This window comes from Magnolia sinica, chromosome 9, assembly GCF_029962835.1.
Source record: "Magnolia sinica isolate HGM2019 chromosome 9, MsV1, whole genome shotgun sequence".
Taxonomy (NCBI): Eukaryota; Viridiplantae; Streptophyta; class Magnoliopsida; order Magnoliales; family Magnoliaceae; genus Magnolia; species Magnolia sinica.
In genome coordinates, this window is record NC_080581.1 from 4,963,445 (window position 1) to 4,988,239 (window position 24,795).

Here is a 24,795-nt window from a genome sequence, read left to right on the forward strand (position 1 = left end):
GCGGTGGTGGGAAATATAATCTGCTTTCTGGTATAATAAATACTCGCGGGATCCAGGCCGTTCGTAAGTCGATGGACCCGACCTTTTTTGATGTACTGGTCCAAAAAAGGTTGTGGGACTCCGTGTTGCGTTCCTAACCCGTCCGTTTCTTCAACATATGAAGTTTAGTGGGCGATAGAGAAAAAAATTTATACTCTGGCAGAGTGTGATGGATGATACTCATGTACCTAGAGATTATTTCGAATTTGCACACCTGAAGCACAATAAATTCAAATTAAATTGAAACTATGGTCCCAGGTTGAGTTCATTCCACATTATAATTTTCGTTTATTTGATTATTTAACTTTAAGATTGATGAGCTCCTATAAAATAGTCCCCATCATGATGTTGTGTGTTATATCTTGTTACATCTATTTTGCTAGCTCATTTTAGGATAGGACACCGAACACAAGAGATGTATAAAACATATGTGTGCCATGTGAAAATCCTATCATTGAAACTATTTTAAGGGCCACCATATATTTAAATGCCATCCACACATTCATAAAGTTGATTTTTAATTGGACAAAGGATAAACTCAAATATCAATATGATTGGAAAATTTTGTTATACACAAAAAGTTTTTAAATAATGAGTACCAAGTCCCTATCATTTCTTATAATGTGATGGTTGTTATTCAATCAAACACAAGGTTACATTTATTAATTAACCATATGTATTCAGTCAAATGTGTACAATTAAAATAGTATATGTGATTGAACGCTTGTGACCTTAGACACCAAATCAATAGTAAGATTAAACATATGAAAATTGACCCACCACCAATGTTACAATGATTATGATATTTAGAAGGGAATGATTAGCAATAGATAAGAACTTTTTATATTGAGCAAAGAACTTTTTCTGTCAACGGTGATCGTGAGCCTTAAGTTTCTAAGTGATACAATAATATATATTAAAAACTAAATGAGTTAAAATGTCAATTTTATTGATTTATAATTAAAGCTCAATACAATTAGCGATAAAATAAAATAAGTAGATAAATAAAGATAAATACATGTGAATGCCTATACAGACAAACAATTGAAAGGGATGGTCAGCAAAATGTGACCAAGGTGTGGCGTTCAAAGTAAAAACTTGGTTAATTGGGAATCAAATGACTACATGTCATGAATATTTGTATTATTCCTAAGCATACTACATTGTGTTGGACAATAACAATCTACGGTACCAAAACTCCGAATGTTCTTAATAGGGGCTAGAAAGAAATGAAGATATCTAAAACTAAAACTATGATAAGAAGGATTGTATTGTGTAGAGAGATTATATGTCATTGTAACCGCGAGCTATTTATCACGTGCTGTTTATATAGCTTTTAAGGTGGCAGCCTTTATTAGGTTTTCTTGCTGATTTGGTATCCTCAAAAGTTATGAGATCAAAGCATTTTTAGATTTCCTTGCCAGCTTGACTATAAATGTGGATACAGATTTTTAGTCACGTCTTTGATTTCCTTTCATTTTAGGAGGATTCGTCCTCTCAAACATTTATAATCTCCATAAAATTATCGATCATCTTTAGATAAGTTTCCATTTTAATAGAATTGTATGATACACCTTGCCGAATATATCTAGATTGCAATAAGTTTTCTATCAATGTGTGTCTTTATACACGTGTCAAGTACATTGCTTCAACCACAAATTCCAGTAAGAGCCGTGTGCCCTTCATTGCAATGTCTCATTTGCAATCGTTTTGTTTTTGAGAAGTGATTTGTCGCCAAATGATACGAAGGGAAGTATATTCTCAAGGTGCAAATAAGATTTAGTTTGTTATTCTCTCATGTTTATATTTATGAGGCTGTTTGGATAGAAATAACCGGAGGTAAATGAATGAAATTGAGAGTAAACGGAGATATTTGGTATTTGTAGAGTAGGATGAGTTGGCATTGGATGGGTGGATATATAAGAACGTCCCGAGGCCACAAAAGTTGAGGAGGCCTGGATTCACTTGAAAAATAACTTCCATTCCAACTAGTCATGAATCTGCAAAATCCAAGCCATCCACTTGGTGGGTCCACCAACGAGATCACCTTATGCAAAAAAAACAGCGTCATCTACTGATCTAGTGGCCCACGATTGTATTCTGTTATTCATCACTGACCGTATATTGTTTTTATACTTTGTGGACCACCTGATGAGTTTATAGGGCTGATTTTACAGTAGGGGATCTCAGTGGTGGTTCCAAACTGTCAGAAGGATTCAATGTCGCACGGCATGCACATGAGCAGTGGCAAGTTGTCCGCTTAATGGATGGTAACCTACGGTCCAACCGGTTGGACTGGAGGAGTGAGACATCCAACCGTCCGATTTCAACAGTAAGTGCCCACGTATGCCACGTGGACAGTGTTCGATGAAAACGGACTGCATGTGGCCTGGGCATAGAGATATACCTGTGCCAGGGACGTGTGGGGCCCACAGAGATGTCCCTGAGAAATCCACTCCATCCATCTGTTTTTAAAGACCACAGTAGTTTTGGAAGCTAAAAAATAGGTATATTTAAAACTCATGTGGGTCATACCACATGAAACAGTGGGGATTGAACGCTTGGGGGTGACGAAAGTTTTGTATCAGGGTGATATTGGTTCCTACGGTTTATCTGAGTGGTAATAATCATATGAACGGTTTAGATGGCATATAAACATCATGTTCAGCTCCAGGAATGTTTCAACCGTTCCCCCTGTTTCGTTCGTGGTAGCCCACCTGAGTTTTGGATCTCCCTGATTTTTAGAATCCTATTCGTCTTTAAAAACAGATGGATGAAGTGAATTTGTCACGGGCATCTCTATGCCCCCACACAGCCCCGGCACAGGTATATCTGTATGCGGGGGCACATGCAATCCGCTCTCATGTCTGACCGCCTGGGTCGCACGTAGCAGGAGAATCAAATAATTGTCCCAAGATTCTAGCAGGATTGCTAGCCGCTAGGGTGTCAATGGGCCGGAAAATAGGTGTTCAATCATCACCATTTTCTTGCAATGTGGTCTTAGATTTGGATTTGTCTTGTGTTTTGATACCATGCCTAAATAATATGAAAAAATAAATAGTGAATATATCATATTATAGTAGGGCAAAAAAAATAAGTGGATGATGCTGATAAACACATATATCATTGTGGGGCGTACAAAGCACTGCCATACTGGCAACTTAGCAGGCAATCTGTGCCCCAGCACCAAACTCTATGAGCCCTGTCATGATGGATGCGTGTTATCCATGTCTAGAGTTGTAAACGCATTGAACCAAGTCGAGGTTTCACAGCTCGACTTGGCTCGGCCACTAGCTGACCCCAGCTCAAACTCGGCTCCGCTCGGTCCTCGAGCCTGACAGGCCAGCTCGGCTCGGCTTGATCAACAGCTCTCGGGCTAGTTCGAGCTGAGTTAGAACCGAGATCAAGCCTGTGCAGTGTTTTCTCGAATGCATGGAGTGCACCTTCAATTTCTCGCAGTATTTAAAGCAGCATCAACAGCTTATATGTATTTAATCAAACATTCAGTAGACAATATCAAAATCAAAATACAATGGTATTTGTTTCATATCTATACCTTCCTCGCCACCAGCTGACACTTAGTTGAGTCATTTCATCAAACACTTGGTGAGCAACATCAATATCAAAATAGCGAAGTCACCAAACTGGTTCGATTCGAGTTGGGGTTTGATCCAAGTCGATTCGAGCTCGGACAAGCTCAAACTCAGCTTGAAATCCTTTCGAGCTCCAAAAATCAGCTTGACTTGGCTCAAACTCACTTTCAAACCGAGCTGAATCGAGCTTTTTCGAGTCCAATTGAGCGAGCGTTAACTCGGTTCATGTACAGCTCTCGTTAAGGAAACTACTATTAACAACTTCCAAGGGTCAACTATAATATTTATATTCCATACAAGTGTACAACCGGATGTTTAAGCCACTAACACATGGATGAAGGGAAAACCAAAAATCAACTCATCCAAAACTTTTGTGGCCAGTAACAAAGTTAAAATAAATGAACAGTTGAGATAAAAAGCATACCGGCAAATATTGTTGGAGAAGGCAATTGTTTTTAATTTTTTATATTATAAAGGAGAGTTATTTGATACACTGGCTGCATACAAGGCTTGATACGCATGCACTCAGATATTGTGCACATGGCTCAATTAAACCAAGTAAGATTTTGTCTCTGAATCCATGTCCCAGAATAAGATTCGTTGAAAACTCTCCGCTTTTGATTCGCGGACACTTGTTTGCTGAAAAATAGGATCATTAGGTACTTTTGACTATTAGCCGTCCACCAAGGGAGAGGATTCGGTGGATCCCTGTGGAGCCCACCGTGATGTATGTGCCTTACATCCACTCCGTCCATCCATTTTGACAGCTCCCTTTAGAGCATGATACCAAAAATGAACCAGATCCAAATCTCATGTGGACCACACCACAGGAAAAGAGTGCCACAAGTTTTGGATCAAGCCGATATCTGTGTACCTCCAAATTCACATGGTGGCCGCAGGATGGTTGGATCAGCACCATTTTTTAGAATCACGCCAAAAAAAAAAAAAAAACCTAGCTATCTATTTTTCATTTTTTACCATCCATTTAAGGTTAGTGTTGGCATGGGTGAGATTGCTCCTTCAGTGTGATTTTCATTTCAGTCAAGAGCCATTCACAGATTGAAACCACTAGATGGACAGTCTAGCTCACCTTCCCAATTCATAGTATTTAGCAATGACGGGGCTTTCCCAATCAAGCTTGCATATGGCAATACCTCAGAAACCACCATGATCATGGTGAGAATCGTGTTTATGGCCAGGGCCAAGCAAAATCAAATTTTCAATTGGGCACAGCCAACAACAACGATAATAATAATAATAAATCACATACTTTTACGATCCTCAACACGAGGTTGTGCATTGTATACTCAATCTTTCAGTCTGTACAAGTGGGGCCCATGGTTTGATGGTATATAATTGATCTGATGGCCCAACCACGGATGGACTCCAAAATTGCCCCTGATGGGGCAGTCCTAAATCCAAACTGTCCAATTGGTGGTCTACATGGTTAATAAAAATAAATAAAAAATTACATAAATGATTTGGATCAAGAATGCATGGGCCCTATTATACAAAATGATCATGCAATTCTTCTTTCACAAGATCCATCCCAACTTCTGGAGAAACCATGATCCAGGTGATGCAGGCGCCAGCACGCACACAAGAACTGCCCATTTCGTTGACCCATATTCTAAGAGTTCTTAGCTCAAGTGTTACCTATTCATCCAGTTCCTACCTGAATACAGCTTTAAGAGTTCTTGCACTTTCCATTACTGCACAACCTGCATTCAAAAATTCACAAAATAAGATGCTGCATCGCCATTTTGGGGAGAGGGAACAAAAAAGAAAAGGAAAACTAGATTTGATAATATGGAAAGGTGCCGTGGGTACATGGCGGGCGTCATGAGGCACATTTGAGGCCAACGGGTTCAAGTAGGGAAATTTTATTAAATTTGAAGTTTGGAAGGTATCTTCACAATTTCTATATTGAGTAGCTGTTAGTAGCTAGTTAGGGAGTTATAAAGTTTGTTAGAATTAGTTTTGGGTTATTGGGGTTAATTTGATTAGCAGCTGATCCCCATGAGTAGGTAATGTTAATCATAATTAGTTTGTAGTTGGGAGTTTTTTAAAAGTTGGTTAGGGGTGGTTGTAGGAGATCTATCCTTCAATCTCCCCGCATGATGATAAACTGCTCGCTTCAAGCGGCCTGAATGGTTGCGTCCATCATCCGCAACTGTTGACATAGAGTTTGGCACTCTTATCAAACGCGCAGTGTGTGTGGACCCCAAATTGCATTCCATTTCCCTTAGATTCTCAAATCTTCTTTTCTTCTTTCTTTTTTTTTTTTCTAGTTAAAAAGCAAGACTCCTTTTAGAACCTGCTGAAGCAAGCGTTGCGGGTTACCAAAAAATAAAAAAGTAGCCACTGAATTCGTCAAAATCAAATCAAATTGGGCATCATCAAAGGGAGCCAAGCTATCAAGATTGTCACTCATTTTTTTGGCCGATTGGATACTTCAGGATCTAGGTTAATAATCTCAATTTGTCAACCGAGGAAAGAATTTAATGAGATGCCAACAACCTAAGCTAAGAATGGTTGGTTTGGTAGATACATTTTCCCTTCCATGATGTACTTGAATATATTTCAATTTAATAAAGATCGATTTGGAAATGACCACAGTCAGGATAGCCCCACTACCTTCATAATGAGAGGCTAGCCCCTAAATAGCAAACTATGTTCAAACGCATGGTATGGCATTCTTGGGTGGACCATCACTATGAATTTTAAATGGCCCCGCCTCCACTTTAGTCATTCCTCTATTTAACTGACTTTCCAATTTGGTATGAGAATCCAAACATGCTCTAAAAGGTACATTAATTGTTGATAAAATTAATCAAAATGAAGAGCTCCTTACAGAGATAGTGTTGATTTTCCCGAAGGTCAATGCAAGAGAAGTTAGGTTTGGGTCATCCTTGTGCTTGTCCCAAGCTGCTGCGAAACGTGGGCCCTTGCATCTTGGAGACAGCAAAAGACAATACCAATCAGATCAAAAGACAACGGCAGATTTGGGAAACCCATATAGGAATATAATAATTTGACGAGCAAAGTATGCAATGTAAAAACAAGGATGCGTATTTTTTCTTGGAAAACTAAATGTATTCCTTACTGCTGCAATGAGAGCAATATCTGAAGAACTCGCGAACGGATTGCTTCACGACCCTTTCTCATTGCTGATTCCTTGTATATAAGGATAAGCTCATCTACTAATCTGATGCAAATCAAGTAAGAAATAGATTCACTAATTAAAATAGAACACATGGCAAGCAGAAATGCCACAAAATAGTACTTTGGATACTTCAGGGAGTGTTTCCTTCACTGTCAAATTAAATAGCAACAATTACTGGAGTAAAGTGGAAATGACAACAGTATAATTACCTTCCTAAGCATTCCTATTTGAGGCTGGCTGGGCTCCAAATTACAAATACATTACATTACTTTCAAGTTAGATTAGATTGTAATGTCATCGCCGTCCGTCATCATAGTATTGTCCAAACTACCTAAGGTGGCTTGTGCCAATCAATCCTAAGGACCTATCCTTGGTGCAAGCCTCATATCCCTTCTCACCACCTCAATCTAGGTCCTTTAAGGGCTGTTTGGATGCACTACCGCAAAAGGGGTTTTTGATGAAAGTGGTTCTTGCAGCTGCTTTTGCAGTCAACTCGACGAAAACCTCGACAAAAGCCAATCTGATTGGTTTTCATTGAGTCAGTTTTCTAACACCTACTTTGCCAGGCGGGGTATGAGATGAGGTTTGCAAAAGTGGATCCAAATAGACGACACAAACTAGGGTTTGGCTCAAAATGCCTTCTTGGCATCACAAATACCTTTTGAGGGTGCATCCAAACAGGTCCTGAAGATCTTCATGTCATCCACTTCTTTTGGCCCTTCAAGGCTTCAACCTCCACAATTCAATCCAGTTGTGCATCTAAATGCAACCTTAACTACTTCTGTCTTGGTTAAGCAAACCCCCAATCAATTGGATCCAAGAAGACAAAGACCATGATGACAAAACCAACCACAACAATGGACCTATCTATTTCACTAAGCAAACAATTATTTGATGAGAATAGGAGTGAAGCAAGCTCTCGATAATGATTGCATAATATAAAGGACAAATGCTGATTATGCTGATTATTTGAGCTCACCTGTCAATATATGGTGTGTTCCTGATCCATGTTAACTTTACAATTGTGTGGACGAGATCGAGGACCTGCAAGATCAGGGGAAGCGTTCACCCTTCTTCATATGACAAATTCCAAGATTCAATCAAACACCATTAAATCAGTTTGTTTTTCATTTGTTCTTTATAGCATGGTCTGCAAACAGGCAAATGATGAATGATGTAGCAACCACGACTTACTAGAGTATCCACCAAATCATAAAAATGTAATTCAAAACAAGGAATCCAGCTATCACATTTGACGCTTGTAAACGGATCTAATGGTCAAGAGGGACCTTGAATTGGCAAGAACCTTGAGTTGCCCATCAACCAAACACAATAACTCATAGAACAAGCACCAATCTGACCCAATAGTAAAAGACTAATGACAGAAAGTTCTAAATAAGTTGCAAAAACCGTTGAACACGAACATGTAACCAACTCATAGTGGCAGTACAAATGCATTAGGTAATTCTTAGGCATGTGCACCATATAAATATTAGTATCTGAGCACATCAATTGACTCCAAAACCAATACATCATCATCTAAGCCTTGTCCCAACTAAATGAGGTCAGCTACACGAACGCTGTTCTGCCATTCCATTCTTTAGAAATGTCATATTATCAAGATACGTGATGAAAGTTATAGCAAAAGTTTCACGCTGACTGACAACCTGATGCAACCCTCCTTTATATGGGCTGGCGAGAGCACAAAGCTCCAACAGGTGTTATGTAATGGCGTGTTGATTAAATCAACGAGATCTCCAAAACCAACACATGATACATAATTATCAAATTATTCACTCCCTACTGTGTATGTCCTTTTTTTTTAAGATTGCTGAAATATTATTAAGAATGCCAAGAGGCCAAGGACAACAAAACAGAGAAAAACAGGAAAACAAGAAAATTAAAATATGGAAAGAAACAAAAACAACAACAAAACAAAAGCAAAAGGAACCAAAACAATTATACAACTTGAGTTGGGGGCAGGGGCCCAAACAGAAACCTAGAAAGAGGGAATAACACTGTGATCTGAGATCAGAAGAATAGATGACCAGTCCACAACATCTTTAGAGGTCAGACATGAGAGGAATGAGAGGAAAAAAATTAGAAACACCAGTAATTCCTCTCCAGATAGCCCAAAGAACTGCCAAGATAAAAAAGGCGCCAAATCACTTTAACATCTTTGCCTGCTCCTCCTCCATGCTAAGCAAACAGAAGGCCCCGAGTTGCACAGGGCATGACCAAGGAGTCAGGAAGTGTGGAAGCGATCGAGAATAGAGGACCAAATCCCCTAAGTGAAAGAGCAATGAATGAACAGATGATCAATGGATTCTGCCTCCTTCACACATAACTAACAAATGTTTGGAAGAACCCTTCTCTGAAGCAAATGTCCGATGAGTCATTGTAAATTTTGATCACTTACATTGCAGTATCAGCAGTGTATGGCAGTATGAGGAGACATGACATGCCTATGATGATTTTTAAACCATGTCATCGCCGTCGCCATCATCATCAACTAATCCCAATTAATTAAGGTTGGCGACATGAATCTTGTTCCACCATTCCACTCTATCAAGGGCCATACCTTTAATTAGACCATAGGTCATCAAGTCTTTTCTTACTACCTCTAGTCATCCTTTTAGGCCTTGCCCTTGCCCTTTTAGGGCTTCCAATTTGTACCAACTTGCTTCTAACTGGCACGGTTCTTGGTCTTCGTTGCACATGACCAAACCATCTAAGTCTACTTCCTCTCATCTTATTACCTAAGTGCCCCCAAATGCATTCATTTCTAATTCTATCATTCCTTGTCATGTCACTCATCCATCTAAACATCCTCATTTCAGCTACACATCCTATGAGCATGGTGTCCTTAACTGCTCAACATTTTTGTCCCATAAAGATGATTAGTCTTATAGCTATCTAATAAAGTTCCCTTCGGTTTGAATGGTACATGACGATAACATAAAACTCCATAGGCGCATTTCCATTAATTCCACCCAGCTTGGATTCTATGGGCAACATTTTTTAATACTACATTCCTCTCTGCTAAGTTCTACCTTTGAAGCCAAAAAAAACTCCTCAGATCTCCCAACACTTGCAAAACCCACATCACAATCTATCCATTGAAGCTTTGTTTCCCGGCAATATTACCCCTTCGATCGTCCCTATGGTTCCGTTGAAGAAGAACCGCGAGAGAAGCGTAGACCTCCTCGGAGATCCAATCGCGATCTCGAAACTCTTAAATACCCTAGAAATAGCAAAAACTGTAACTTACTAAAAATAGTAAATTTTTAACTTAAAACTCAAAATTAACCCCTAAAACAATCTTTTTTTTACAAACATTCAGGGCTAAACAGCCTTTGGCATTTGCCAACATGTAGAGCTCTTTGATAGATTTCCAACAATATATTACACGCACGAAATGGATAACCAGACTCAGAAGTTATAGTCCTTGGAAGCTATTGTGCCCGCTAGACCCTTGATCAAACTTTCCAGCCCGATTTCTTTAGATCCTGGCTATCCATGAGGTTTTCCTTGACTTATCCTACATCAAATTGCTTCCATGGGCACCCACATGTCCTTCTTGCATTCAAGTTGGGTAAAGGTCTTGAGTGGGGTGTACTAACAGTGAAGTGTGAACTGACAGTGGAGTGTACTAACAAACTAACAAAAAAAAAAAAAGTTGGGTAAAGGTCTTGAGTTGGCATCATGTCTTGGAGCCGTTTGTTGAGAGATGGGCTTCTTCTTCAGCAGGATGTATTAGGATTAGTGTTCGAGTTGTCAGTATCGCTACAAGTTTCGCTGGCTGGAGATAAAAGATATAATATCGTTATCGCCGATAACCGGAAATGTAGGGAAGAAGGAGGAAACATGGAGAAAATGGTGGAATTTTTTAGTGAAACTTCAGGACATGCCTAAATACACATATTTACATATTCAGGAATGCAAAAATTGTAAAAAAAATAAAAAATAAAAATAAAAATGCATTAAATAATAAGCTTCCATTTAATGGGGGCCAAAAGGCATGCGTTGTCGTAAGAAATCACTCAAATAGTAACCAAAATGAGTTTATATAATACAAATGCACCCTTACAAGAATTAAGACATGCAAAAGTAAATGAATTCAAAAAAATACACATTTCTAACCATATTTCATCCCCACGTAGAGTGATGAGGTGGCTCATAATCATTGTCCGGATCCACCGTGAATGCATGTGGTTTATCCACGCTATTCATCCATTTTTCCAGATCATTTTAGGGGTTGAGCCCAAACTTAAAGCATATACAAAGCTCAAGTGGACCAAACCACGGGAAACAGTGGAAATATTAATTTACACCGTTGAAACCTTTACAAGGCTTCCAGTGATGTGTATTTGTCATCCAACCTGCTCATAAGATCACACAGACATGGATGAAGTGAAAAAACAATTATTAACTTGATCTAAAACTTCTGTGGACCCCAGTAACTTTTCAATGGTAGACATTCAATTAACACTTTTTTCAATGGTGTGGTCCACTTGATATTTTTATATGCTTCATTTTTGGGCTAACGTACTAAATTCATCTGGTAAAATGTATGGATGGAGTGGATAAAATTCATGAATGAAGGTGGCCCCCACAGAGTTTACTTAGTTCACTAAGCGTACCGACTTACTCAGTACGCAATCCGCTTCCACCTGTTATGCAGCTAATCTGCTTAAGTGGTGCTATGTGGACCCCAACATGATGTATGTGTCTCATCCATACCGTCTAATCCATTTTTTCGGATAATTTTTGGTGTGAACTCAAAACTGAGTTAAATCAAAATCTCAAGTGGGCCACACAGTGTTGATTGAACTCTCACCGTTAAAAACTTCTTAGGGCTACAAAAGGTTTGGATCAAGCTGATATTTGGCTTGATATTTGTTTTTTGACTTCATCTAGGACTGTATGAATTAATCTACAGGTCAGATGTCAAATAAATATTACAGTGGGCCCTAGCCCCTAGGAGGTTTTTAATGGTAGAAATTCAATCACTACTGTTTTCCCATGGTGTGGTCCACCTGAGATTTTGATCTACCTATTTTATTACATTTAATATTAAAATGATGTGTAAAAATGGATGGATGGTGTGGATTAAAGACAGATCATAATGGGCCCACGGAGCAGCGATCAACATCACTACCTAAACTGCGTCCCTGCATACTCAGTATGCAATCCGATTTTTATAAAAAGCAAACGCGGATTGCGTCCTACCCCCACCCGGACGAATCCGTCCGGGCAGGGCTCTTTAAGGCCCACCGTGATGTAAGTATTTTATCTACACCGTTCATCGCTTTTCTACTATCATTTTAAGATATTATACAAAAAATGAAGCAGATACACAGCTCCAGTGGACCACATCAAAGGAAGCTGCAGTGATAATGACACCCACCGTTGAAACCTTTCTAAGGGCCACCGTGATGTTTTTTTACCACCCAACCTATCAATAAGGTCATGCAGACTTGGATGAAGTGAATGAGATAGATCTAAAGTTCAAGAGGACCCCACCATTGAAAATAGTGGGGACGGTGACATCCACCGTTCAAAACTTCTTGGGGGCCACAGTAGTTTCCAATCAAGCTGATATTTTTGTTTTCACTTCATCTATCTCTATGTTAACTTATGAATAGGTTGGATCTCAAAAATACATCACGGTGGGCCCTATAAATGTTTCAACGGTGGGTGTGACTCCTCCCATGGTTTTCTATGGTGGGTCCACTTGAAATTTAGATCATTCTCATTCTCTTTGTAATGCCATAAAACGATCTCTACAAATGGTTGGACGGTATGGATACAACACATGCATCATGGTGGGGTCCACAAAGCTTGGTGACGTCACTTCAGTAGCGATTTGGCTACTGACCTTGTCAGTATCCAATCCGCGCCCCTTAAAACAGAAGCGGATCGCATAGTGAGTAACTCAGTACGCTAAGCGTAGTGAGTAAACTCTGTGGGGTCCACCATGATTTATATATTATATCCACTCTTTCCATCCATTTTACCAGATAAATTTAGGACTTGGAACCCAAAAATGAAGAATATCCAAGTCTTAAATGGACCACACCACCTGAAACAGTGTGAATTGAACATCTACCGTTGAAATTTCTTGAGGGCCACTAAAGTGTTGGATCAAACTTATATTTGTGTTTTCCCTTCATCCATGTTTTTGTGATCTTATGAACAGGCTGGATGACAAATAAACATCACCGTGGGGCCTATCAAGTTTCAACGGTGGAAATCATTATTCCCACTGTTTCTTGTGGTATGGTCGACTTGAGCTTTGTATATACTTCAATTTTGGTCTCAACCCCTTAAATGAGATGGAAAAACGGATGGACAGTGTGGATTAACCACATACATTCACTGTGAGCCCAACAGAGTTTACTGAGTACGATAAGAGCGTGCGTATTGAGTAACTCAGTACGCAATCCGATTTCCCTTAAATCTGAAATCCAATCCCCAAAATGCTTAGAAACCTCGAAAATCCCTCTCCCTCATCCCAAATTTTATTTTATTTTTTAAAAAAAAACCTCTATTTTCCAACAAGATCTTGAGACGATGGAAAAACCGATTTTTTTGGGGTTGAATCTTACCAGAAAGGTTGCCGATCTGCACTCAACAGCCGTGAAGCTCTTAAAATTTGCGTCTTCAAACAGATCCAAGCGAAAAACAGGTATTTTCTTGCGTTTTTTGTTTTTGATTTTGATGATTTTATCGCCGACAACATCCCCCTTTTATCAATAAAGGTGGGTTGTTGGCTACAATTCTCACCCGTGGTTGGTGGGAATAGTGAAATTTCGGCAACATTTCGAAAATATCGACAATACCGAAATTATCGGCGAGATTATCGGCAATACCTGGCACCGAAACGAATAAATGGGGTTTCGGTATCGCTGGCAGCGATACCGATATTATTGGCAACAATTCGATATTGTCGCCGATAATTTAAACACTGATTAGGATTAACTTTGATGAATGTTCTTCTAGTAAATCAGAAGAAGCGGGAGTTGGTAATATCATGCGTGACATAATGGGATGGCATTAGCTATCTTCCCTGGCTCAGTTGGGATACGTGGCTCCACATCAGCAGAGGTAATGGCACTCTTATGGGCACTCTTATGGGCACTCAGGGTAGCGATTACGTTGAATTTCTTTCCAACTGCAATGAAGGGGATTCTCGAAACACTATATCTATATTCCTCTGGAGAGTAGCTTGTTTGGAAAAAGTATTAACTTAGTGAGATTCACTGAGGAGTGAGGAAGTGGACACTCTACCTAACAAGGGTGTTGCGAATCCTTATTTCCATATTGAAGACAGAAAGTGTTAACCAGCCTTGGTTTTGTTTTTCCGGGGCTTCTTATTGTCTGTGATCTGGGTATTTGTATTGCCCTCCATGAATTTTGTTGTTCCCCCCCCCAAGCTGCCTAAAAACATCGTATCTGTTTTAGAGTGTGAATGCAGCACTACAGGTTAGTGGAGCTTTAATTTAAACAAGATACATACATATCATTGACCATACTGAAAAATTCATATGCCCATTGACAGATTAAATCCATATTTATTATAGTGGGAGATGAAGTTGCACCTTACCAGTAGAACAGTTTCATCATCATCGACATGCATCCACTTAAAGAAAAGAGGAAAAATGCGTCTGAAATGGGCCAATAGAACAAGTCCCATGGCATTGAAAAGTGGCTCAATCAGTTGAAGCCATGACATACACCGTTGCTTATTCTTTGGTTGGCGCTCCAAGTGGCCTAGCATCTCACTTAGCATCCTCTCAAACCTATAAAAAGCAAAGATTACCAATCATTTATAAAATAAAAAATTAAAAATAAATAAATAAATAAATAAAACGGCTCATATGCATTTAAAAACCTAACTATAAAAATTCTGTAAATGTGTGTGTGTGTGCGCATTTGTGCAAGGCAACATACATCAAAGCCCACAAGCTGAGCAGAAAAATGTAGAAAATCAACATTGATGCATCCAGGTCACCCATACACCATGTGTATAAGAAAAGTCGAAAAGGGGAACCACATGTCGGGCGATCCCCAAATCAATCAAAGGGGACACCAATTGTTCCTGGAGATGGAATCATATACATGGCCCAATTCGTCTCGGATCCACAAGAACAATTGGATGACCTGCTACATGGTTTGATTGACATTGTGGGACCCATGACCAAATGGTTGCATTTTATCTCCAAGCATGGGGCCCACTTTTGTCTTTTCAACACGTGGTTTAGATTTTAATCCATAGTGTAGCACATTAACTCCGATTAGTGGATATTTCCTACCTTTTTTATGAAAGTGTATATCCTAGGCCATACATTATGGTATGAAGACATGATTATTTTGATTAAGTTGTAGTTTCTCTTCGAGATTTTCCTTTGGTTTACTTTTGGAGAGATTCCTCTCGTTTAGTTCCAGTAGAAAATATATGAATGTGTTTCAGTGGAAGCTAAGGATTTGCATCAAGGTTATTAAATGTGCCAAGAAATAAATGTAATAAAAGGTACATGAATTAATAATTATTGAGCAAAAATTTCAATGAACCAAGACAGATCGCAGCATGGGCAAGACCAACCTAATGAGTGCACCAGCCTGATCAGTGGAGAAAAAAGGAAAAGGAAAGAAAAGAGTGGTTCAGCCTGATATTTGGATCAGGGCATCTATGCGAAGGGGCAGGCCAGAAGAATTGCTTAGATCTTGCACACGTGGCACATGTGTGGCTCCCCCGGAAGGTGCACAGGAAAAGGTGCATGTGGAATGAGTAAAAAACTCTTAGTTAGTCTTAGCATTGGTGTTTGTATATTTCTATTAAATCAGTATGAAAAATGCGAAGAATGGCAGCTGAAAAAATCAACATATTTCATAGTCCATATGTGAAAACAATATTATGGAAAATACTAGTATGTGTACCTCAGTGCACGCATTGGCACCTAATTCTCCAGAGACAATTAGAAAAATCCACATCATACAGAAGTGCTTAAAGCAAGTTGATTGAACATGGGCGACACATACCAAGGACTACGAGGGTTCCGCCTTTGAATACAAGTCACCAAAAGCACAGACATCTCAACCACATAATGCCACAGCTCATCACTAGAAGCAATATTCCGACAGCATGCATCGAGAACTACATCTTCATACCAACCTAGCTCAGCTGCATTCACATTCTTTGCTAGATGTATCAAGCTCACCATACCCTGGCCCTGAATTCAGGAAAAATGAAACAAGGAAATGAAGTCATTGCACTTTAGTTATAAATTAGTTACAAGCCACCATCACCATCTTAGATTTCTAAACTCAAGCTCTAAAGGAGCTGGGCATGATTGTGTTGGTAAGTGACTGGTGTCCGGTAAACATGTATCGGTCTGCTCCTCGCTATTCCTTGCGGCCAACTACTTAAGCATCGCTTTTCCACCTTTGGTCCAATGGAGTACATTTGTGTGTCACATTGTCAACTTCCCTGGGTTACTGCCTAGTACAAGGGAACTGATCTGCAAATACTTATTTGCCTTTTGCTCTCTTTGCTAAGGGTGCGATGAGGTGGACCTTGGAGTAGCTGCCATGCATCCATGAGTTGCTTGGTTGACCATTGCTGTTGATCATAGGCCTACACGTGTTTAAGAAATCGAGGATGCTATAAGTTGGGCACCAGCCCATTGCTTTTTTTATATAATTAACACAATTCATTAAAAAGGCAAAAGAGGAAACTCCATTGAGACAGTGGACAAATATCAATGATACACAAAGAATCGGACTCAAAACTCCTTTGGCCAAAACATCTGCCTAGACGTTGGCATCACTCATAATTAAACCGAAGTAAACTAACCAATGTTGTCAAATGGCATAAGTGATCATGTGCGATTGCTTATGCCTGATCACTTATGCAATCACACAATCGCATAAGCGATTGCACAACTCTTTTTTTTCAAAAAAAAAAAGAAAAAATAGAAAGAAAAAAAAATAGAAAGTATATGATCACATATACCATTACGTGATCGCATAATCACATATGCGATCGTATACTATCCATATGGCATATGCGGCCATCGCACATGCCATTTGGATGGCATTATGCGATTATGTGATTTCATGATCGATTATGTGATCGCTTTTAACAACATTGAAACTAATGACATAAATATTGATCATTTTAACTTCATTTACAATAAATTTCAACTTCCAAAAGGACAGACTTGCCCCAAACACCCAAGAAATAGCATTCTTGAGGTCATCCTCAATAATGAGCCAGTTCAAAAATCCTATGAACCCTATAACAATCTCGATCCAAATTTTCTCAGTTCCAATTCTGCTCTACCCATCCCCACAGAGCACAAAAAGACTAGCTTGATCAAGATCCGATCATCCCTAACAAACCTCCAAACTCATGAATAACCTGGATTCCCTATTGAATTTCCATCAAGATTGAACTTCCACCAGCCCCTTATAGGAGACCAAGAAATCTTCAATTTTGGCTTGGTGAGATTATTAAATACATCACTTTTTCTTTTTGAGAAGCAAGAATGCCCTTGAAACCTTTCATTCCCCGGCCCCATTTCCATTCCAAGAGAAGACTTCTAGTTTATTGATTCAGGCCATGAATAGGCATCAGAGAATCTTTAAAAGTTCTATTGCTTCTCTCCTTCCAAACACTCCAAAAAATGGAATGAGGAAGCATCTGGCGCAACTCTAGCTCCCAGCCCAAAAGGATTGTTCCCACACCCTCTGGAAAGATGTACCACATCTTGGCATAGCCCAACTAATCTCAGAAAGATTAAGAACAAATGTGAAATGGTGCCAGCAACTTCACAATGAACAAGAGGTAATCTGCTGGTCTTCATCCTTTCTACAGAGATGTATTTGGCAACACTTCTATCCTAGGAGCATCCAATACCCACACCATGGAACAACTAGGGGTGTGCAAATTGCTTGGGCAAAAAGTCTTGAAAAAACCTTTGGAAGAAAAAGAAATGCACGATGAGGGGGCCCAGATTCATCTTTTGACATATTCACCAACAAGAATGCACCCTCAAACACAACCAACAGATCTTGAAACCTTGAGATTTCCATATCCTGCAAATTCTTTCTGAAGATCAGGCATCATACAACATTTCCTCCCAATATTTCGTAGCAATCCTCAATTCTCACCAACTGGGAGGCACAAAATATAAGCAAAGAGATTTTGGCACCAGCAATTCATCTCCCAACCATCCAACCTCAAAAAAGTGAATTCTTTCTCTATTGTCCACCAAATATCTTATGCGCTCCTTGAAAACCTTTCCAACTCCATTCAAATTGTCTCAAAATGAGACAGCCTTCCATATCTGCGAGCCTGTTTCATCTGGTCAGAAGATTTGCCCATTGTGAGAGGCTTTCACCTCTTCCCTTCTTTCAAATCTTCCCCCCTTGTTGGAGTGGCAATGGAGCCAGTGTCATAAAGTGATAATAATTGGTATACGGCCGGCAGTCATACTCTGTTTTAAAGATTAATCCATGCATGTGCAAGTACGAACTAATTCAATCTATGAAGCTGAAAATGGCTTATTAAATCAATTAGTTTGTTCAATGGTAATTGTTTGCCATTACATGCTAAAGACCCTAATTGTCTGCAAATTTCCCTTTTCCAGATGATGCACAATGGCTCGGCTAAAGTGCATGTTGGGCATGTGAGTGTTGTTTGGCAAACATGCATCAGTCCTAGCTATTCGTTGCAACTAACTACTTGGGCATGTCTGATCAACTTTTGGCTGATGGTGACACATGTGGTCCTTCATGCTAGTACTTCGCCTCAACACATTTGTGGTCCTTCATGCTAGTAGATTGCCTAAAACTGCCCCTCCATGGCCATCCCTTTTTTGCTTGCCCTTTGGAGCACACGTGTAATAGTGGGGCTAGGGGTCAATACTTGGGGGGGGGACCATGTTGGCATGAGATGAGACAGATGTCAATGTGAGCCCCTGACATGGCCAGTTCCAAGAGCCTGGGTAAAAGAGGAAGGTTGATGTCTGGTGGACAGCGAACCACAAAAAATTTACCAATCTAACATGTTAAAGCTAACTCCAAATTGATGACAGAAAGCTAAAGATGATGATGATGATGACAACGGTGACAGTAAAGTGACCATTTTGAGCCTTGGTAAGAACACGTAATTTCTCAATCCTCAAGAAAATGGAAATAGATACAAAACAAAACCCTAAACTTACAAGCCTCCATGCAAAAGAAATAGCCAAAGGCAGATATTAATCAAATGTTGAAAGCTCTAGCAATTCAAGTAAAAAACTTGAAAGAATTATATGGTGCCCTCACAAACAATATTGAATCATTTGCATATGTCCATATTACATATGCCATACAAATCAATCTTGATAATTCAATTCGAGGGTGCACAATGGATGAGGCATAATAAAAAGATATACACTGTTCGAACACGCCTAGCCTTCCAATATTGCCCTTTGAATTTCAACCACTGCCACAACTTCTCTTTGGAATATTCCATTTGATGGCCACGAGTTTGACGGTCCAGATCATCCAATCAGTGTGGCTATGGGTTTCTGTGTGACAATTGTATGCCACAAATCAAATGGTGGGTGAGTTCAACCTTGAGACACCATATTCAGCCAAAGTATCAAATGATTCCTGTAAAACTACAACTCCAAGAGTAGCCAACTTGTTTTGATGACATCAGCAATGATCTAACAAAGCACATACCTTCAAATGTTAATGCATTTCTTCAGTTCAACTTGAAAGAAACAACTCATTAAAAACAAAGACTATAAATAAGACAATATTATGGGAACTGATCCAATGCCTCTGGATCATGTACCATAGACGTGCCTCCGTGTGATGCTCCAAACGAGGAGTCCTGCGGGCTCCAACACTACTGACTGACCATTAACCAAAACTTGCTTCGATTGAACCATTCTAACCGTCCAATAAATGAACCTTTCCCCCCAAAATGTGAGCCGTTGCCATTTTGGGCTTCAAGTGTCTATTTGTATGCTACCAATTAAAGTGTTGGGATCATCCAAATAGTGTGATCTTTTGGACTGTGGGCCATTCACATTGGACCTACCGAATGAATGGTTTTAATAGCATCCATGCATGCCACATGTGCAGCAATGAGGAGGCATGATACCTTCCACGCATCTAGAGGCACTGGATCCACTCCAGTTAGTTATTTACCTTCACTTCCGGTGACCAGTGATCCAAAGCTGTCAATGCGCAAGGAAGCACTAAATTGCATACTTTCCCCAAATATGGGTAATTGACCTGAATCGCACATTCATAATCATCAACATCAAAAGATCCATATCACAAGGCAAGTAATTTACAATGCTCAGTCTGAATTAATGGTGTTTCCATTCAATAAATACCAGTGGGCCCATCTTTCATTGGTCCAGACTGTCCATGAGGGCAGCACCACCCCAAACTGACAAAGGACTGAAAATATCCTTTGTCAGACAATCCCAGCCATCCAATCTGTGGAGACCATTTTCTGCTGCCTGCTGACCATTATAAATTGATAGAAGAACGAAAGTGCAATGTCGAGGAAGAAGTACACGTTATGTGGAATGAGATGGTTGAGTGCATCAAGAAAGTGGCAAGAGATGTTTTAGGAGTATCTAGAGGGAAAAGCCAGTCATATAAGGAAACTAGATGGTGGAATGGTGATGTATAAAAAGCTCCTAATGAGAAATGTCCATGTTCAACGTCTGGCAAGGGACTAGAAACAAAGAAAATTTGAAGAATATAGAAATGCCAAAAAGATTGCAAAGAAAGTTGTGAGCAAGGCTAAACTTAAGGCTTATGATGAACTTTATAATAGACTAGGTACAAGAGAAGGTGAGAAAGATGCCCTTTTTTCTTTTCCTTTTTTTAAAAAAGGTAACGATACCAAGGATTGAACCCTGGATCACTCACAGACACTACAGTGTGTGAGAAAGATGTCTTCAACTTGCAAAAATGTGAGAGGGGAAGAGTAGGGCCTCGATCATGTTAGATACATTAAGAGCGATGACCGGAGGGTACCAGTCAAGGATAATGAAATCAATGAAATGTAGAGAAGAGATTTTCAAAACTTGTTAAATGACAATCACTCTGAGAGCATAGAGATAAAAGGAACCATAAACTCAAACAAAGTTGGAGTCTATAGATACTTCTATAAGATTAGGATACCTTAAGTGAAAAAAGCTCTGAGAAAGATGAAACAAGAAAGGTCCTTGGACCAATTGGTATATCAATAGAGGTTTGGAAGTATATGGGAGATACTAAGTTACCTCAGTTGACAAAGTAAAGTTGTTCAACAAGATTGTGAGATCAAATAAAATGCTAGACAAATGGAGGGAAAGTATCATGTTATCTATTTATAAGAATAAAGAAGACATACAAAGCTGCACAAACTATTGTGAGATTAAACTTATGAGCCAAACTACTAAATTGTGGTAAAGAGTAATTGAGCAAAGACTAGGGCATGATACGAATGTATTAGAAAATCATTTTGGTTCCATGCCAAGGAGGTTTGCCACTAAAGCTATTTTCCTACTCGGATGATTGATGGAGAAATACAGCGAGAGGAGGAAGGATCTCACATGGTTTATATTAACTTGGAAAAAGCTTAAGATAGGGTCCCTAGAGAGATAATCTGGTGGATATTGAGAGAGAAAGGAGTTTCAATAGGACGGACTAACATGATTGAGGATATGTATGAGGGAGCAATCACAAATGTGAGGACCACTAATGGAGAGACAAGTGAGTTTTCAATCATTGTAGGCTTGCATCACGGATCGGCATTGAGCTCATTCCTTATCGCATTGGTTATGGACGAGTTAATGAAACATTTGGAGGAAGAGATCCCACAGTGAATGTGGTTTGCGGATGACATATTTTGATTGACAAGACAAGGGAGTGCGTAAAGATAATGCTCATACCTTATCGCATTGGTTATGGACGAGTTAATGAAACATTTGGAGGAAGAGATCCCATGGTGAATGTGGTTTGCGGATGACATATTTTGATTGACAAGACAAGGGAGTGCGTAAAGACAATGCTCGATTTATAGAGAAGTTCTTTGAAATATAAAAGATTCAAAGTTTGTCAGACTAAAACAGAGTATATGGAGTGAAATTGTAGTAACAATAGGAGTGGGAATGAGGAATTAGTAAAGATTGTTAACTAAGAAGTTTCCCAAAATGACCACTTTCAATATCTTGGGTCAATAATTCTTTGGAGTGGAGAGATTGAGAAGGATGTTGCCCATATAATTCAAGGGGAGTGGAAGAAATTGAGATGTGCCTTTGGAGTTTTATGTGATCGTCATGTACAACTCGAACTGAAAAGGAAATTTTATAAGGACAGAATGTCAGGTAGTTAAGAAACAACATGTCCATAAGATGAGTTTAGCTTAAATGAGCGCGTTGAGATGGATGAGTGGCAGGACAAGGATAGAATTAGAAACGCATTCAAGGGGATTTAGGAGTAGACCAATGAGTAACAAGATGAAGGAAAGTAGACTTAGATGGTGTTGTGCAAATGCCTTGCATTCTATAGGGTTCACGGTTGACCGTGAGAATCCATGGTCAATCGTGACTCTCTGTGATGTTCACTGACTCGTTGTGATATTCACGATCGACCGTGGTGCAACCGTCAAGTTTCGCGATTTTGCGCGAAACAGGATATTTAAGTCCAATTTTTCATTAGGGCTTAAAGATTATGAACGTTTTCTCTTAAGAGGCTAGGATTTTGCTAGGGGAGAGGTTTTTTCAACATTTGTAAGGGCTTAGAAAGGGTTTTTCAAGGGTTGGGAGATCGGGCGATTCTTTCTGTAATCAAAGAAGGTGAGTCTGTATAACTCTAAGGTTTTGATTACAATGGATCTTTGTCCCTTTGTGTTGTAGTTGTTTCCCGCAAGGGTTTTCCATGTAAAATATCATGTGTTTGTTAATTGTTTGCTTTTGGTTTGGTTATCCTACATTATTATATTATTCTATCCTCATTTATCGTGCTTCCGCAAAGCGCACAGATTGGCGATGGTGTTAGATCCGAATTTCTAACACCTAGGGTTTGATCTAGGCTTGTTGTTGGCTCGGGTTTACATCGTTGTGGTGTAATATAGAGCGTGTTCACTCACAACAAATGATTTGGTCATGCGCAATGGAGACCAACAATTGTGCTAGTTAGGAGTGAGTGCATCCAAGTTGAGGGCTCTAAAGGGCAAGTGGATGGCCCAAAAAGACATGGGTGGAGGTAGTAAGAAAAGACTTGATGACCTAAGGTCTAATTGAAGTTATGGCACTTGATAGGATGGAATGGCAGAAAAGGATTCACGTAGCCGATCCCAATTAGTTGGGATAAGGCTTAAATGATGATGGTGGTGCAGGTCAATCGCGAGATGCCCATGATATCCAACAGAAGCAGTCCATTCCATCACAACATATCTGTGGTGGGGCGCACAATGCAAATGGTGAGGATTGCCAAAAGAAGGGACCCAACAGTATAGAATTCAATTCGAGCATCAACCTGAGCATCGTAGAATTCACTCTTTAGAAACTGCCACCACAAACCTGTGTGACGAACCATCGGAACTGGTGTGCGGCAACGATCGCTTCCGCGACCGGGGCCCGTGCAGAAGCAGCAGCAATCTCATCATCATCCTCGGAGCCGATTGAGCTCTCCTTAATCACCCCCGTAAGCAATGGTAACACGTCCGGCATCAGCTCCCCGACCAATCTGCTCTCCTTCGGAGCCAAAGAGAAATGCGCATCAGAATCTCCGGCTCCAATCAATCCATCCCCATCCGAACCTCTGTAAACAGCTTCCGAGAGCTCTGCCACAGCGGAATTCGCTGCGGCAGACAGAGGTCTGGGAATCCAAGAGATCGGACCGCTGTCCAAGCTAGCGGCAGAAGCCAAAGCCGCGCAGCAGAGGCAGAAGTCTCTGATTTCGACTCGAATGCTTTCTCTACGGTTTGGGGGAAGGAGAGATAGGAGATTGGATTTGATGGAGATGTTGGGGCCATCGGGTGGAGTGTACGGAGTGATTTCTAGGGTTTCTCGGATGGGTCCAGATAATCTGACGGCGACGATTGAAAGAGAGAGAGAGATTGAGATTTGAATAGAGAGAGAGGATTGAGATTTGAAGAGAGAGAGAGAGAGAGAGCTTACCTGATGAGAACTTGAGAGATGGATGAAGAACTCGCCATGGAATCCGCCATGGACATGAGCTCGGGCGCGACTCGTGCGATGGAGGGATTGAAGTGGACGCGGATTGCGTACTGAGTAACTCAGCACGCTAAGCGTACTGAGTAAACTCTGTGGGGTCCACCATGATTTACATATTTTATCCACTCCGTCCATCCATTTTAAAAGATAATTTTAGGGCTCTAGACCAAAAACGAAGTATATCCAAGTCTTAAGTGGACCTCACCAAGGGAAACATTGTAAATTGAAATTATACCGTTAAAAATTTCTTGGCCAAGTTTTGAATTATTTTGTTATCTGTGTTTCCTTTCATCCATGTCTCTATGAACTCATCACCAGGTTTGATGACAAATAAACATTACTATTAGGCTTACGGAGGTTTCAACGGTGGAAGTCATTATTCCCACTGTTTCCCATGGTGTAGTCCACTTGAGCTTTAGGCATGTTTCAATTTTCGGGTTATTAGAAAAATGGATGTACGGCGTGAATAATCCACACACATTCACGGTCGGCCCAACTGAGTTTACTCAATACGATAAAAGTGTACTGAGTAACAGGGTACGCAATCCGATTTCGATTGAAGCGTCGATGCGAGGCACACGTGCTTACAAGGTAAGCGTGTGATGGATCAAAGCCGCTTGCTTGGATGCCATACGGCACTTGCCCTGGCCCAACCATGGCATCCAATCCGTCCATCACATTCGCCCCCTTGAGATGCCCTGGCTTTCCAAAAATCAGCCCAATTCATAACTCAGGTGGGCCCTGCCATAGT

At 40.0% G+C, this 24,795-nt stretch overlaps 1 protein-coding gene across 4 annotated transcripts; it reads right to left on the reverse strand.

The window, feature by feature from the left end:
• Positions 1 to 4,877: 4,877 nt before the first annotated feature.
• On the reverse strand, positions 4,878 to 24,117 carry LOC131256722 (uncharacterized protein At2g39910). 4 transcript variants are annotated; one of them, XM_058257735.1, is made up of 9 exons: positions 23,988 to 24,117; positions 23,388 to 23,895; positions 20,011 to 20,097; positions 15,844 to 16,034; positions 14,408 to 14,603; positions 7,778 to 7,842; positions 6,739 to 6,840; positions 6,487 to 6,586; positions 4,878 to 5,353 (listed from the first exon to the last, which is right to left on the reverse strand). In XM_058257735.1, the coding sequence occupies exons 1-9, from the start codon at positions 24,041 to 24,043 to the stop codon at positions 5,342 to 5,344; spliced, it is 1,317 nt and encodes a 438-aa protein (XP_058113718.1). In that variant the 5' UTR covers positions 24,044 to 24,117; the 3' UTR covers positions 4,878 to 5,341. The 4 variants fall into 4 exon arrangements, 2 of the variants coding, with proteins under 2 accessions (XP_058113718.1, XP_058113719.1); XR_009176919.1 differs by lacking the exon at positions 4,878 to 5,353 and having other exon boundaries at positions 6,551 to 6,586; positions 7,778 to 7,871; positions 14,403 to 14,603; XM_058257736.1 differs by lacking the exons at positions 4,878 to 5,353; positions 6,487 to 6,586 and having other exon boundaries at positions 14,403 to 14,603.
• Positions 24,118 to 24,795: the final 678 nt, after the last annotated feature.